Below are 17509 nucleotides of genomic sequence, written 5' to 3'. Positions count from 1 at the left end.
TCTTTCCTTACTAATTTACCTTCCCTCAGATACTTTACATTTTAATCTAGGCATATTAGCTTATCTTTTTTTTTTTAGCAATATTTTGCCATATATTCATCAAAACATTCCCACTCCTTTTTTAATTTTTGATTTGATTGGTTTCTTATAATAGCTGTTAGTTTTGCCAGGGTTAAGTATTCATTTAGTTTACAAATCCATTCCTCCCTTAAGGATAGAGTTTGTGACTTCCACTTAGTAGCAATCGCTACTCCAGCTGCTGTACTTGCATAGAAGAAGATTATTTTCCCCTCTGTGGTATCTCTTCCCCTATCAATGCAAGGAGATATATCTCCAGTTTTTTTTATCATTGATATTTTCAACATCTTGCTTTATTTTTAGGGGATGGGCTATATCTCAGTGGCAGAGCCTCTTGCGTGAAGAAGGACTCGAGTTTGATCCCTGATGAGCCTCTGCCAGTCAGTGTGTGCAATACTTTTCCAGTACCTTTCTGAGCACAATTCAAAGTGTTGGTGCTGACATTGAAAGCCCTAAACGGCCTCGGTCCAGTATACCCAAAGGATCGTCTCCACCCCCATTGCTCCCCGGACACTGAGATCCAGCGCCGAGGGCCTTCTGGCGGTTCCCTCATTGCGAGAAGTGAGGTTACAGGGAACCAGGCAGAGGGCCTTCTCGGTGGTGGCACCCGCCCTGTGGAACGCCCTGCCAGCAGATGTGAAGGAAATAAGCAGCTATCTTATTTTAAAAGACATCTGAAAGCAGCCCTGTTTAGGGAAGCTTTTAATATTTAATGCTGTATTGTTTTTAACACTCGATTGCGAACCGCCCAGAGTGGCTGGGGAAACTCAGCCAGATGGGAGGGGTATGTATAAATAAATAAATAAATAAATAATAAAAAAAAATATTACTGAGCTGAGTGGACCAATGGGCTGAATCTGTATAAGGCTTTGGCCACAAGTCCCGCTGAAAGACCTGTCTCTCAGCCAAGGAAAAGTGTTGCCTTTTCCACTTGCAAACTCCGATTCTGGCATGAGCTGGGGGGGGGGGCGGAGGGGGCTGCTGGCAAGCCTGAGGAGAGCACCGTGACAAAGGGGCGTTCGGGTGCAGGCGCCAGGGGACAAGTCCTGTCTTCTCCCCTCGTTTGCTTCCCTCCTTCCCTCTTTCTCAAAGTCAAGTCCTGCCGTGCTCGCCAAAGCAGGCAGAAGTGGAAATGGCAGGGGCATTTCAGTGGCAGCAAAGCAGCGGTCTGTGAAGGGACCTCCGGGGACTGGCAGGCAGCTGACGCCAGGCGTGGCTGGGAATGCCAACACAGCTCAGGATGGGGGCTAAACGTCAAGCAACAAGGACAGAAACACAGGCTGAGCAAGACACTAGACGGAAGGTAGGCAAAGATGCAATGTCAGGTGATGGAGAGGTGGGCAAAATTGCCCACCTGTTGAAACTTGGCCTGTAGGTGGAGATGGTGGTGCGCTGGCCTTCTGTTCCCCACCTGGCAGCACTTCTTTAGGGTTTCAGGTGGGAGAGACGCTGGTGGGGTTTGAACCTGGTGAGGGGGAGCGGCCGCCGAGACCATATAACACCGGTCCTTAAAGATCTTCATTGGCTCCCAGTACGTTTCTGAGCACAATTTAAAGTGTTGGTGCTGACCTTGAAAGCCCTAAACGGCCTCGGTCCAGTATACCTGAAGGAGCGTCTCCACCCCCTTCATTCAGCCCGGACACTGAGGTCCAGCGCTGAGGGCCTTCTGGTGGTTCCCTCACTGCGAGAAGCCAAGTTACAGGGAACCAGGCAGAGGGCCTTCTTGGTGGTGGCGCCTGCCCTGTGGAATGCCCTCCCAGCAGATGTCAAGGCAATAAACAAATACAGTGGTACCTCGGGTTACATACGCTTCAGGTTAACCACGCTTCAAGTTACAGACTCCGCTAACCCAGAAATCGTACCTCGGGTTAAGAACTTTGCTTCAGGATGAAAACAGAAATCATGCTCCGGCGGCTCGGCGGCAGCAGGAGGCCCCATTAGCTAAAGTGTTGCTTCAGGTTAAGAACAGTTTCAGGTTAAGAACGGAGCTCCGGAACAAATGAAGTACTTAACCCGAGGTACCACTATATTTTACTTTTAAAAGCAGCCCTATTTAGGGAAGTTTTTAATGTCTGATGCTGTATTGTTTTTAATATTTTGTTGGAAGCTGCCCAGAGTGGCTGGGGAAGCCCAGCCAGATGGGCGGGGTATAAATAAATTATTATTATTATTATTATTATTATTATTATTATTATTATTATTATTATTACCTGGGACCTTCCGTACGCAAGCAGATGCTCGACTATTTAGCTGCTGAACCGTGAGCGTTTCCTAATGCTTCCCAGCTCCACAGTAGCTTCCCAGGCCCTGATTCACCGCCTCCACATTAGGAAAAGGTCCCCATGGCGATGCTACCTACAGCTTCATTCTTTTGAGAGTGCACCCTTTTGGAAAAGTCCTCTAACCGTGGGTCCTCGAATCCCCCAGTTTAATTATATGCTTCATATAATGAAACATTTCCTTTTGTGAACGCCAGAAAATCAATTTCGCCGGATGACTCTGAGCTGTCGTGTTTGGAAGCCGTGTGTAGAATTGCTCTTTATTCACATCCCCTCCGTTGGTCGTGATTCATAACCCTCTAATAATACTAATCTCCCCTCTTTAATCATTCCCCCCCCTTCCAACATGCACGCATCACCGCTCGTAGGGAAACAATTCCAAATCTGTCCTCAGCCGCTGCAGCTACCCTTTTGCTGTGCTTTCTCCAGTTCTACAATATCCCCTCCAAGATTGGCAAAGGACCCTGCGCAGAATTCAAAAGGTCACTGCAGCAAAAGTTTATATAACGACATAATGACATTTGCCATTTTATCTTCTAATAACCCCTAACATTTAATGTGCCTTTTTCCAAGGCCTCAAGACACTAAGAGGAAGTTTTAAAGCGAATTTCCTATGATGACTCCCGGTTATTTTTCTGATGTAAAGGTAAAGGTACCCCTGACCGTTAGGTTCAGTCGTGGCCGACTCTGGGGTTGCGGCGCTCATCTCGCTTTACTGGTCGAGGGAGCCAGCGTACAGCTTCCGGGTCACGTGGCCAGCATGACTAAGCCGCTTCTGGCGAACCAGAGCAGCGCACGGAGATGCCGTTTACCTTCCCACCAGAGTGGTACCTATTTATCTACTTGCACTTTGACGTGCTTTCAAACTGCTAGGTTGGCAGGAGCAGGGAACAAGCAACGGGCGCTCACCCCATCGCAGGGATTCGAACCACCGACCTTTCTGCTGATCTGGAGGGTAGAACCCAAACCAACAGATTCAAAATACAAGAAAGGAGATTCAAACCAAACCTTAGGAATAACTTTCTGAGGGCAAGAGCCCCTTGACAGTGGAATGGACTGCCTTGGAAGCTGGTAGACTCTCCTTCACTGAAGGTTTTTGAACAGTTTTGATGGCCATCCCTCAGGGATTCTTTTTTATATATATATTTATTAAGTTTTTCACAATATAGTAGAAACAGAACAAAGAAAAATACAAAAAAAAAAGACAAATAAAAACAAACACAAAAAATAACAACAGTTAAAAACAACTTCATCTTTCAAAACAATTCTTGCTTTAGCTTGTTTCTTGGACTTCCCCACACCTCCCTCCTTTGTATTCCAATGCAATTGTTCGTTCAGCAAATCCTTTCTCTCTTTACTTTTATCTCAATTTTTATCTTAATATTTTAACTTTACCTTTCCCTCTCTTTAACATTCCATTTTTCCATAATACCTCAAACCTTGTTACTATAAACCGCTTAACTTCAATCCAGCATCATTCTAACATTCATTAATTTTGCAATGTTTCTGTAAATAGTCTTTAAATTTCTTCCAATCTTCTTCCACCTGCTCTTCTCCCTGGTCTCGGATTCTGCCAGTCATTTCTGCTAGTTCCATATAGTCCATCACCTTCATCTGCCATTCTTCCAAGGTGGGTAGTTCTTGTGTCCTCCAATACTTTGCGATGAGAATTCTTGCTGCTGTTGTTGCATACATAAAAAAAAATCTGTCTTTCTTTGGCACCAATTGGCCAACCATACCCAGGAGAAAGGCCTCTGGTTTCTTGTGGAAGGTATATTTAAATACCTTTTTCAATTCATTGTATATCATCTCCCAGAAAGCCTTAATCCTTGGGCACGTCCACCAAAGGTGAAAGAATGTACCTTCAGTTTCTTTACATTTCCAACATTTGTTATCGGGCAAATGATAAATTTTTTCAAGCTTGACTGGTGTCATGTACCACCTGTATATCATTTTCATAATATTCTCTCTTAAGGCATTACATGCCGTCAATTTCATACCGGTGGTCCATAACTGTTCCCAGTCAGCCATCATTATATTATGTCCAACATCTTGTTCCCATTTAATCATAGCAGATTTTACTGTTTCATCCTGAGTATTCCATTTCAACAGCAAGTTATACATTCTTGACAAAGTCTTAGCATCCCTCAGGGATTCTTTGGCTTCAATTCCTGTGTTGCAGGGGGTTGGATTGGATGACCTTTGGGGGACCCTTCCAACTCTACAACTCTATTTTTTTAACACCAGTTCATTACTCCTTTGTTTGTTGTCTTTCTCTCTGTGTGTTTCTTTTCTTTTTCCCCTTCCCGTTGTGGTCCGAGGATGAGCTGAGTCTTTGCAAGATGCGTTCTGACTTCATCAGAGACAATGCTGCACCAGATGGACCAGAAGTGTGGTCTGGCTCGAGGCAGCTGTCTATGTTCTTCTTGTTTTATTGAACATCTAAATAACTCTTCAACTAGGGAAGACTTAAGAGGTGGGGGCTAAAAGCATCCTCAAGCACTGAAGCTTCCCTTAGATGAATTTCAACTCTCCTAGAAACTGGCGCCATTTGCAATGGCTGGTGCTTGGAAAAAGCCATTAGCGGCAGAAAGGCACCGAGGTTTTATGGAGTTGAGCAGAAGTTGCCAGGCCCTTTCAAGGAGGCAAAGCTCCTTGCTCAGAAAAGATCTTTCCTCTCCCATCCTTCTGTCCAAAGTGGAGATTAAGTTTGACAAGCCAGGCGGCCAACGTAAATGAATTTGTCTGGCGGGACCTGCGTGCCCGAAAACCAAATTACAGGGCTCGAACAGCCATCTCCGGGAAGGAGATGTTTACCTCTGGTTGCGTATTATGCCAAGTGCAGAAGCATCTCAGTCAACTTTTAGCACAAGATTCTAATTGTGGAATTGCAGAATTGGGAGGTAACTTAGGAGTCGTCTAGTCCAACCCCAGTAGAGACATCACCTTGCCAACAAAGGTCTGTATAGTTAAAGCTCTGGTTTTCCTAGTAGTGATGTATGGAAGTGAGAGCTGGACCATCAAGAAGACTGATCGCCAGAGAATGGATGCTTTTGAATTCTGGTGCTGGAGGAGACTCTTGAGAGTCCCATGGACTGCAAGAAGATCAAACCGATCCATTCTGAAGGAAATCAGCCCTGAGTGCTCACTGGAAGGACAGATCCTGAAGCTGTGGCTCCAATACTTTGACCACCTCATGAGAAGAGAAGACTCCCTGGAAAAGATCCTGATGTTGGGAAAGATGGAGGGCACAAGGAGAAGGGGACGACAGAAGATGAGATGGTTGGACAGTGTTCTTTGAAGCTACCAACATGAGTTTCACCAAACTGTGGGAGGCAGTGGAAGACAGGAGCGCCTGGCGTGCTCTGGTCCATGGGATCACGAAGAATCAGACACGACTAACAACAACAACATACAGGGTTGCCTTCAGGTGCCTTCTAAAAGTTGCATAGTTATTTATCTCCATATGCTTCATTCTCTTTTTCATTTCAAGTAAGAAACCCATTTTTCTTTATTCCTCTGGTGTGAGAACATCTCGTGGGCATATGGTTAAGAGGAAACAGATCTGCGTAACAGACACGTGCTGTAACTCTAGCAAAAGGTCCTAAATCTCTTTGTATCGTGTGCATGAATACACCTGAGTGTATTCGGACCCACGTTTGAGTTCAGACGCACACCTTGTAACAAGGTAAGAACGAAAGAAGGGGCTGCTAGGTCAGGCCAGTGGCATCATGTTCTCACACATCCCTCTAGGTATTGCCACTTCACTGCGGTCTGGCTTGCCCTGTATGGGGCAAGCAGGAACATCGGGGGGTGCGTGTCGTAGGCCAGTGGTAGAGCACCTGCTTTTCATGCAGAAGATCCCAGATGCGATCCCGGGCATCTCCAAGCAGGGCTGAGAAAGGTACCCAATGGGAAGCCCTGGCGGCAAGCAAGGCAGACATCACTGAGCCAAGTGAACCGTCGGTACAAGGAAAGTTTCGTCGCTGCTGTGCAAAGCCCAGAAAATATGGATGCAACAGCCGTTCCCTACCTACCTGGGTGCTTTGCTTTAAAGACTGAGGATTGCTATTAATGAGAAATGAAAGCAAATATTGACCACTAGCTAAACCCAACCGCCTCCCCCTGTGCAAACAGCTGGGCGCAATTCGCGCAGCAAGACTGCAAGTGCTCAGGAGACGCTGGCAGCCTCCTGTTTGAAATGCAAGCTTCATAACCCCTGGAGCAAGCTTGGAATAATCATTGCCTTGTGCACGACGCCTTGTTTCCAGGTCTGTGGCGGGTGATGCTTTTCTTGGCGCTGCAGGAAGCAGCTGGGATGTGCCTTATTTCTTCTTGATGCGCTTTTGCCCCAACGCCTCCCAAATGAGCAGGGACGGGTAACAAGAGTTTGGGCACTTTGCTGCGGAGACCACAGCACACAGGATTTGTTCCATAGGTTTGCGCACCATGAGTTCTGCTCTCCGGTTACCACTTAGCAACACAGAAAGCCCCCTTATACAGACTGTTGGGTCCATCTAGCACTGTAAAGTGGTACCTCTGGTTACGAACTTACCGTTTTTTTTGCTCTAAAAGACTCACTTTTTCCCTCCTAAAAAGCAAGGGGAAATGTGTGTGCGTCTTATGGAGCGAATGCAGGCTGCGCAGCTATCCCAGAAGCTAGAACAGCAAGAGGGATTGCTGCTTTCACTGCGCAGCGATCCCTCTTGCTGTTCTGGCTTCTGAGATTCAGAATATTTTTTTTCTTGTTTTCCTCCTCCAAAAACTAGGTGCGTCTTGTGGTCTGGTGCGTCTTATCGAGCGAAAAATACGGTAATTCGTTCCAGAGGTCCGTTTTTGTTGTTGTTGTTTGTTAAATAGTTTTTATTAATTTTCCAATAAAAAAACATCCAATTAACATATCAAATCATAAGCCCATTAAAATAAAAAACTAAAATAAAAAAGACCAAATAATCATCCAAATTATAATTTTTAAACTCTAATCAAAATCTAATTTCTAAACTCTGTTTAGCATCAGGGCAACTCACCTGTACTGCAGCCGCTGCCCATCAGAGCCGTAATCCCGATAGATCTCGTATTCCTTCTCAAAAACTCCGGGAGGCGAGGAACTGCAAGAGGACACAAGAAGAAACAAGGCTATGAGGAACAAAGTAGGTGGGGCCCAGCACAGACATACACCCCCCCCCAAAAAAAACTCTTTCCAGTGAGGATTGTGTAGTAGAAATAATAATAATAATAATAATAATAATAATAATAATAATAATATATTATTTATACCCCCCCCCAATCTGGCTAAGCTTCCCCAGCCACTCTGGGCAGCTTCCAACAAAATATTAAAATACCGTAATACATCAAACATTAAAAGCTTCCCTAAACAGGGCTGCCTTCAGATGTCTTCTAAAAGTCTGGTAGTTGTTGTTCTCTTTGACTTCTGCTGGGAGGGCATTCCACAGGGAGGGCGCCACCACCGAGAAGGCCCTCTGCCTGGTTCCCTGTAACTTGGCTTCTCGCAGTGAGGGAACCACCAGAAGGCCCTCGGAGCTGGACCTCAGTGTCCGGGTAGAACAACTGGGGTGGAGATGCTCCTTCAGGTATACTGGACCGAGGCCGTTTAGGGCTTTAAAGGTCAGCACCAACACTTTGAACTGTGCTCTGAAACGTACTGGGAGCCAATGTAGGTCTTTCAAGACTGGTGTTATGTGGTCTTGGCAATGGAAGCTCCATCTAGCAAACTGAGGATGGGAAACCATTTCTAGACCAAGAACCAGACAATCTTGGGGCTGCAAGCCAGCAGTGGCAAGGGACAGGTGCTAATGCAGGTGCAGCAATGAGTATAAAGCAATGAATGTGCTTGCGAAACGTGGACCACTTATAAATGCCATCTCCAACTCCTCGAAAGATTCCATCAACAGTGTCTCCAAAAACATATCACTTGGGAAGACAGGAGAAGTAATGTCAGTGTACTGGAAGAAGCTAATATTACCAGTGTCGAAGCAATGATTCTTCAACTTGTTGGATTGGTCATGTCGTACGGATACCTGATTATCGTCATCCAACCCGACTACTCTATTCCAAACTTAAAAATGGAAAGCATAATGTTGGTGGTCAACAAAAGAGATTTAAAGACTCTCTCAAGGCAAAACGCCATCGATCCCCGGCATTGAATGTGTTGGCCTAGTGTGGGGCTCCGAGGAGAGCTTGGCTGTCTGGCTGGTGTACCGGCCACCTAGCGCACCAGCAGCCACCCTGTCAGGCCTATTGGAGGCGGTGGCCAGCTGGGCCTTGGAGTTCCCTAACCTATTGGTATTGGGGGACTTCAACACCCATGCTGATGCCACTCCCTCCTCACAGGCTCTGGACCTGGTGTCTTCCATGGCGACACTAGGGCTCTCCCAGTTTGTTTCGGGCCCCACACATCAAGCAGGTCACACGCTGGATTTGATCTTTGGCGTAGGTATAGATGTGATCATGTCTCCTTCGATGAAGGTACCATGGTCTGATCACTACGCTCTGAAAGCCAGGATTGACTTTCCACCCCCACCCTGCTTAGGTGGCGAGCCAATTTGGGCTCGCCCGCAGAGGCTGATGGACCCTGATAGATTCCGCCAAGCCTTGCGGGACCTTGCTCCCCCTGGCGACTCATTGACTGAGCTTGTTGAGGGCTGGAATATCCATCTCCTGGCAGCCATCGATGAGACCACACCTAAGCGCCCTCTGCGACCCCGCAGAAACCGGACTCCCTGGTTTACCGAGGAGCTCCGGAAAATGAAGCGGGACCTCAGACGGCTAGAGCGAGTATGGCGGGGTGCCCGTGACGGAGCCTCAAGAACATCTTATAGGGCTTTTATGAAAACCTACGAGATGGCGGTGAAGGCTGCTAAGAAGTCTTACTTCTCGGCCTCCATTGCATCCGCTAGCTCTCGCCCGGCGCAATTATTTAGGATAATCAGGTCTTTAACGTCCCTTGAGGGACAGCCAAATTTAAATAACAATTTGACACATAGCTGTGAGGCATTTGCGAGCTTTTTTGCGGAGAAGGTCTTGCTGCTCCGCCATGACCTCCCTGCCAATTTGGATACAATAAAGGAACTGGAGGCCCCTCGACTGTCCTCGGGTCCAGTATTGGACCACTTCAACCGGATATCCCCAGCCGATGTGGACAGACTCCTCCGAGCTGGAAAGCCCACCACCTGTCCTCTCGACCCGTGCCCGTCTTGGCTGATTAGAGCGTGTCCAGACGAGGTGCGGGCCCTCCTGGGGGATATCATCAATTTGTCCCTTGGCACGGGGACATTCCCAGGAGAATTGAAGGAGGCAGTGGTGCGCCCGCTCTTAAAGAAAACATCATTAGATCCTTTAGATCTATCCAATTACCGCCCAGTTTCGAATCTTCCGTTCCTGGGTAAGGTGATTGAGAGAGCGGTTGCTGAACAGCTTGGTGGGTTTCTGGATGAAACATCGGCTCTCGACCCATTCCAGTCCGGCTTCCGCGCTGGTCATGGGACCGAGACGGCTCTGGTTGCCCTAACAGATGATCTTCGTAGACAGCTGGATCGAGGTGGGTCGGGGCTGCTGATTCTTTTAGATCTGTCAGCAGCTTTTGACATGGTCGACCACGAACTTCTGGACCACCGCCTTGCCGACGTGGGGATTCAGGGCACAGCCCTTCAATGGCTGCGCTCGTTTCTCTCTGGTCGGGGACAGAGGGTGGCGCTTAGGGGGGAATTGTCATCGCGCCACTCCTTGGTGTGTGGAGTACCTCAGGGTGCGATACTCTCCCCGATGCTTTTCAACATCTTTATGCGCCCCCTCGCCCAGCTTGTCCGGAGTTTTGGGCTGGGCTGCCATCAGTATGCTGATGACACCCAACTCTATCTGTTGATGGATGGCCATCCTGACTCGGCCCCAGACACACTGACCAGATGTCTGGAAGCTGTGGCTGGATGGCTACGTGGGAGCCGGTTGAAGTTAAATCCTTCGAAGACAGAGGTCCTGTGGCTGGGACGGGACGATATGGGATTGAGGGGGCAACTCCCATCTCTTGCGGGGGTGCAATTAGTGCCAGCACCGTCCGTTAAGAGTTTGGGTGTAATCTTCGACACCTCCCTTTCAATGGAGGCGCAGATTGCAGCTACAACAAAGGCGGCATTTTTCCATCTCCGCCAAGCTAAGCAGTTGGCTCCTTACCTCTCTCGCCCTGACCTAGCCACTGTGATCCACGCGACGGTCACCTCCAGACTGGATTATTGTAACTCGCTCTACGTGGGGCTGCCCTTGAGACTGACCCAGAAACTCCAGCGGGTGCAGAATGCTGCAGCGAGACTCCTTACGGGGTCTTCGCTGCGAGATCACATTCACCCGGTGCTATACCAGCTGCACTGGCTCCCGGTGGAGTACAGGATCAGGTTTAAGGTGCTGGTTTTAACCTTTAAAGCCCTATACGGCCTAGGACCCTCGTACCTACGGGACCGCCTCTCCTGGTATGCCCCACAGAGAAACTTACGGTCTTCAAATAAAAACATCTTGAAGGTCCCAGGCCACAGAGAAGTTAGGCTGGCCTCAACTAGAGCCAGGGCTTTTTCGGCCGTGGCTCCGATCTGGTGGAACACTCTGTCACAAGAGACCAGGGCCCTGCGGGACTTAACATCTTTCCGCAGGGCCTGCAAGACAGAACTGCTCCACCAGGCCTTTGGCCAGGGCACAGCCTGACTCCCTCCATTGGCAATCTTCGCAGCGCTCTGGCCCAATGGTTGCCAGTGGCTTGAATTAATTAATTTTATAATGAATGATTTTAAAGTGTTGTTTGTGCTGTTTTACTGTTGTTAGCCGCCCTGAGCCCGGCTTCGGCTGGGGAGGGCGGGATATAAATAAAATTTTTTATTATTATTATTATTAAATCTTAAATAAAATGCAGTATAAACACCGACAACTGGGAAACACAGGCCTGCGAGCGCTCCAGTTGGAGCACAGCCTTTACCAAAGGTGTCATGGGCTTTGAAGACACTCGAACTCAGGACGCAAGGGAGAAACGTGCTAAGAGGAAGGCACGCTTGGCAAACCCTCATCATGATCAACTCCCGACCGGAAACCTTTGTCCCCACTGTGGAAGGACGTGTGGATCCAGAATTGGCCTCCACAGTCACTTACGGACTCACTTTTAAAACCGTGTTCATGGGAGACAATCTTACTTGGCTACGACTGCCCAAAGAAGAAGAAGAAGAAGAAGAAGTGTTACAATAGACTAGGCGGTACACTCAACTCTTCTCTATCCTCCGTCGGGACGGAGATACAGGACGATGAAGACAAGAACGAGCCGTCTTAAGAACAGCTTCTTCTCCAGAGCGATCTTGGCCCTGAATGGGAAGCCCAGACTTTGAAAGTCATCTAATCTCCCTTGCTGTATTTTACTATATTGTTTAATTAGTGTTTTTATGGAGCAGCCAAGTAATTTCGTTGTCCCCGAAGGGGGCAATGACAATAAAGATTTATTATTATTATTATTATTATTATTATTATTATTATTATTATTATTTAAGGCAAGCAATAGATTTATTGTTTTATTGATCTATTTAAAACATTATAAGGCTCCTCTTCATTGCATAAAGCAAATTCAGAGCAGGTTAAAATCACAACACACTCCATACATTTAAAAAGCTCGGTATAAAACGAAATTGAAAGCAGTTACATTATAAATGAACACCAATACATAAGGAATCTGATTTGACACGAAGCTCCTGCAAAGGCCTGGGTGCCTGACCAGGTTGAGCAAAGCAAGCTATTCCCAGTGTGTGGATGAGTGAATTGGGCTGCAAGGCTTACCTGTGGTTAAAAAAAACCACAAAAAACCCCCGTGTGAATCTGTCTCGCTTCTCACGTGACCGCCAGCGAAATCGCTTCGTTAGCCCCAATCAAATAATTAGTGTAGCGGTTTTACAGAGCTTCAAAACACATTAATGCATTAAAAAGTACAAAGCAAGAAAGTGCACCGGCTAAGATAAAGATCCGCCAATGGAGGTGTTTGCGTTAATGAGGGAGATTAGGGGATGCTCCCAGAACAAAGAGAGAGGAACGAGTTGTCCTAATGGGATGGATATTTTTAAAAGGAGAGAAAAAAGAAGTGGCAATAAAAAATTAGCTCTGACAGAAGCTTAATTTTAATGAGGCTTCCGAGCTTCAGATTTACAACTCGCAAGGGCGCTGCAAAGGAAATCACTTAGACCCTTTCCTTTCTCTCGCCTGCGCGCATGCAAATCCTGGGTCCCTGTGCCTCCATGGAGTGAAGACACATGTGTGGCTTCCGTGGCCAGCAATTGCGGCAGTGAAAAAAGGGTGAATTCATGGCCTGGCTGAACACAGAGGAACGGTGGCAGGAACCAGCTGGGGTGGGACGACCATGAGTGGTCAGAGGGAGAAGACTGGGGAGAGGAGGCGTTGGAAGTTGAAGAAGTAACAGGACTTGGTGAGCTGGGAGAGTCGGTGGCAGAGAGAAGTATAGAATCTGAGGCAGAAGATGAAGCAGGAGAGTCGGAGGAGGGAGGTCAAGAGGAAGAGATGAGAGGTACCGAAATCCCAAAGGAGCAGTAGGGACTCTATGTATGCAACAACAGCCACACAGATGCTACTAGCCCAGAGATGGAAAGAAGATAAAGTCCCGACAGAAGAGGAGAGGCAAACTAAGCTGCTGGCTTATGCCAAAATGGAAAAACCGACCGGAAAGCTCAGGAACCAAGAAGACCAAAACTTCAATAAGGAATGGGGGGAATTCATAATCTACTTGAGAGACCACTGGAAGCAGATGGAAACATTAGCAGGATTGTAATAACACTTGTAATGTAGAAGGTATTATGGACAACAAAATGGAGAGACGTATAATTTGGATGATGAAACAATATGCCGTTGAAAAGGTTTATAATAGGAGGGGAAGGTGGGAAGTCTAGAGATTCAGGGGAAATCTCTAAATATGGATATGCATTTTGTATTGTTATGATTTTATATCTGTAAAACCAAATAAAAATTATTTCCAAAAAGAGAAAGGAGATGAGTTTTGGATGCTGTAGTTCAACATCATCATCAAACCTTTTATTAGCATCACATACAACATCCAAAACAAATCAATACAGAATTACCACTTCCCCAGTGGCTCAAAACATTTGCTAAAAGAAAGGAGGCAGAGCAGTCTATCGTCTCTTGGTCTCCAGGGAGATCAGACATCAGCAGTGTATTTCAAAGACAAAAAACCAAATAGAGATATTTAGCCACTAACTTGGTGAGCTCCTGATCATTCCCTAGTAATAGAAAATTTATGACCTCCGACTCTAGTTTCCATTTGGGGATATAGAGTTGATCTAGAAATTGCTGGCGGAGATTAGCTTATAGTTTACAACTGGTCAAAGGCCTGGAAACGATGCCTTATGAGGGACGGCTAAGGGAGCTGGGCATGTTTAGCCTGGAGAAGAGGAGGTTAAGGGGTGATATGATAGCCATGTTCAAATATATAAAAGGATGTCATATAGAGGAGGGAGAAAGGTTGTTTTCTGCTGCTCCAGAGAAGCGGACACGGAGCAATGGATCCAAACTACAAGAAAGAAGATTCCACCTAAACATTAGGAAGAACTTCCTGACAGTAAGAGCTGTTCGACAGTGGAGTTTGCTGCCAAGGAGTGTGGTGGAGTCTCCTTCTTTGGAGGTCTTTAAGCAGAGGCTTGACAACTATATGTCAGGAGTGCTCTGATGGTGTTTCCTGCTTGGCAGGGGGTTGGACTCGATGGCCCTTGTGGTCTCTTCCAACTCTATGATTCTATGGTTTCTACCAGGTGGTCTTCACATGGGCAAGTTCTTCCTCCTTCCACCCTGCCTAAGAACCTTCCCCAAGGGAGGTTTGATGGGTTTGAATTAAACCTGGCCAGCAAAAATGCCCTTCTTTCTTGAGGATGCTTTGGTTGAGATTCCTGCATTGCATGGGGTTCGGGCTAGATGACCTGTGGGGTCCCTTCCAACTTTAGGATTCTATGAGTCAGGCTGATACAGAGTCACGGGTGTCTCCCCTCTCCCCTGGTCTCCACATACACAATGAATGAATATACCAAAGGTAATTGAGGAAACAAACAAGATAACCAGCCTATAGTCATTTCTCTCCTTTCAACTGCAAACAACTAACAGGAACTTACAGGGAATAAACAAAGAAACAGAAGAAATGGAAGTATTGTGACATTTATTAATAATTAAGTTTGTAGAAGTCCTTCATATGAAGACCACAGCATCCAAAAGACTCGATCCCCTTTCTAATACAATACTGTGGTCCAAAATAGTGTTTAAAGGTAAAGGTAAAGGGATCCCTGACCGTTAGGTCTAGTCGTGACCGACTCTGGGGTTGCGGCGCTCATCTCACTTTATTGGCCGAGGGAGCCGGCGTACAGCTTCCGGGTCATGGTGCCAGCATGACTAAGCCGTTTCTGGCGAACCAGAGCAGCGGACGGAAACGCCATTAACCTTCCCGCCGGAGCGGTACCTATTTATCTACTTGCACTTTGACGTGCTTTCAAACTGCTAGGTTGGCAGGAGCAGGGACCGAGCAACGGGAGCTCAGCCCGTCGCGGGGATTCAAACCGCCAACCTTCTGATCGGCAAGTCCTAGGCTCTGTGGTTTAACCCACAGCGCCACCCGTGTCCCCGACCCCTATTTGGGGGGGACTCAAATTTAAGAACATGGGGGAGGATTGCCAAACGACTGACAAACGCTCGCGTCGCCAACAGCAGACGGCAATCGCATGCCCAATTGCCAAAGCGGCAGCCAATCCACAGCAACCTTTGCCGCAGCAACCAATCACCCACCCAATTACCACAGCAGCAGCAAATCCAAAGGAGCATTTGACGCAGCCACCAATCACCCACAAAATTGCCACTGACAAGCTCCTACTCGCGGCTGCAACCAAACACTCGTCCCCCAACGCACTATCCGTGTATAGGATGTCCCCTGTTTTTTAACATTACTTTAGAGTAAATAAACCTCGTCTTATACACAGAAAAGTACGGTACTTTCTTATCCATGCAGCAAGACCATGGGTAGGCAAACTAAGGCCCGGGGACTGGATCCGGACCAATCGCCTTCTCAATCCAGCCCGCGGACGGTCCGGAAATCAGCGTGTTTTTACATGAGTAGAATGTGTCCTTTTATTTAAAATGCACCTCTGGGTTATTTGTGGGGCATAGGAATTCCTTCATTATTTTCCCCCCAAAATATAGTCTGCCCCCCCACACAAGGTCTGAGGGACAGTGGACCCTGCTGAAAACATTTGCTGGCCCCTGAGCAAGACCTACCGGGATGAGCTACCACACTATCCTTGTATAGGATGTCCCCCGTTTTTTAACATTATCTTTGAGTAAAAAAACCTTGTCTTATACATGGAAAAGTATTGTACTTTCTGATCCATGCAGCAAGACCTACTGAGATGAGCTGCTCATTAGGCCTGGCACTCCAACAAGTCTGTGCAGGTTGCGTTCTTGCTAATGTTACCGTATTTTTCGCCCTATAGGACGCAATTTTCCCCTCCAAAAATGAAGGGGAAATGTGTGTGAGTCCTATGGGGCGAATGCAGGCTTTCGCTGAAGCCTGGAGAGCGAGAGGGGTCGGTGCGCACTGACCCCTCTCGCTCTCCAGGCTTCAGGAGAGCCCCAGCGCCAGCCCCACAAGGTCGGGGGACAGAGGGAGGGGGAACGGCGCCATCCCGCTGTCTCCCGAAGTGGTTTGGAGGCTGACGGCGGGGAGAAGAGCGCTTCTCTCCGCTGCCTGCCCCGCAAGCTCTGGGGACAGCGGGGAGGCGCAGCGCGTCATCCCCCTGTCCCCGGACCTGATCTGAAGGCGGGCGGCGGGGAGAAGAGCGCTTCTCCCCGCTACCTGCCCCACAAGCGCCTGGGGGGGGGAAAAATAATTTCCCCCCCTTTATTTCCCCCCCAAAAAACATGGTGCGTCCTATGGGCCGGTGCGTCCTATGGGGCGAAAAATACGGTAACTCCGCAGAGTGTGATTTACTGCTGGCTTGCTCCTGTCAGGTGGGGAACCTGTGTGTTTCAGCTAGAGGGCCACATTTCCTTCCAGGAGACCTCCAGAGGGCCATGGGCCAGTGACACTCAGGGCCAGAGGCAAAACTGGGTGGAACAACTAATGAATTTTTTTACGTAGCCTACTTTCTCCACGAATTAACACTCCTTCCTCTATCCTTCGGCCGCCCAACCAGCCAAGAGGTAACGGCTAGTGTCTGAGGGCATATTCCTGCAGGTAAAAATGCTAAGCTGGATCGTGTCGGGGGGTGGGGGGGTGGAGAAGAGAAGTAAATTGGCTGCACGATATAAAAATATTTTTATTAATCATTTTTAAAAGCCAGCTGCAAGTAATATAAACCCCGATGGACTGTCTCGACGGACAGGGTTTTATGCTTTGCATCCATTCAGACATTTTATTAGCTTTTTATGGCTTTTAAATCAGATCACTACTCATTCAGCCTTATCCACGGGAGCTGAGCAGGCTTGGGGGGGGGGGATTATTAATAAACTTTTCCATGTTTTCGAGCACATCCTCGCAACCTGTGGGCAGGCTCCCCGCATAATAACATCTGACTCCGCGGGAGCAGATCTGAAATTATTTGGGGGGACACCGTGTCGGAAGCTCAGCCGCGCAGATTTTATCGCTGAGCCGGATATTAGATTCTTGCAGCTTCTACCCATTGTACAGCACAAGAAAAAGGGGGGGGAATGGGGGGCATGATGGAGGTATTTAAAACCATTCATGGTGCAGAGAAAATGAATGGGGGGGGGGACTCTTTCCCTCGCAATGTTAGGACCTGATGGGGGTCATCTAACAAATCTGAAATTTCAGAGATACAGGGCAGAGAAAGGGGGTAAATTGCATTATGCATGCAGTTAAAACTCTGGGATTCCTTATGAATCTATGATTCTGCTATTCTACCACAAGGTGTAGCGACAAGCCACCAACTTGGTTGGCTTGAAAGTGTGGGCGGGGGGGAATTAAACAATTAAATGGAATGACAGCTGTCCGTGGAGGCGCAAGTCAATTCTGTGTCCAGGGCAGCTGTTTACCAGCTCCATCTGGTGCGCAGGCTGAGACCCTCCCTGCCCGCAGACTGTCCCGCCAGAGT

At 47.6% G+C, this 17509-nt stretch overlaps 2 protein-coding genes across 4 annotated transcripts in view; one reads left to right on the top strand and one right to left on the bottom strand.

Annotated features, from left to right (window-relative positions):
- EEF1D (eukaryotic translation elongation factor 1 delta) overlaps positions 1 to 17509 on the top strand; it is a 247792-nt gene that overhangs the window by 2233 nt on the left and 228050 nt on the right. The window lies entirely within an intron of this gene.
- Positions 1 to 17509, bottom strand: part of ARHGAP39 (Rho GTPase activating protein 39) — a 221038-nt gene that overhangs the window by 87301 nt on the left and 116228 nt on the right. For all 3 annotated transcript variants that reach the window (XM_083449008.1, XM_083449007.1, XM_083449009.1), the window contains exon 3: positions 7385 to 7465. In XM_083449008.1, the coding sequence (XP_083305134.1) occupies positions 7385 to 7465 (81 nt within the window). The remainder of the gene's footprint in view (positions 1 to 7384; positions 7466 to 17509) is intronic.

The sequence above is a fragment of the Podarcis tiliguerta genome (genome assembly GCF_965153285.1).
Source record: "Podarcis tiliguerta genome assembly, chromosome: 7".
In the NCBI taxonomy this organism is placed as follows: Eukaryota; Metazoa; Chordata; class Lepidosauria; order Squamata; family Lacertidae; genus Podarcis; species Podarcis tiliguerta.
The sequence above is the reverse complement of the archived record's forward strand: the minus strand, read 5'-3'. Positions and strand labels throughout refer to the sequence as shown.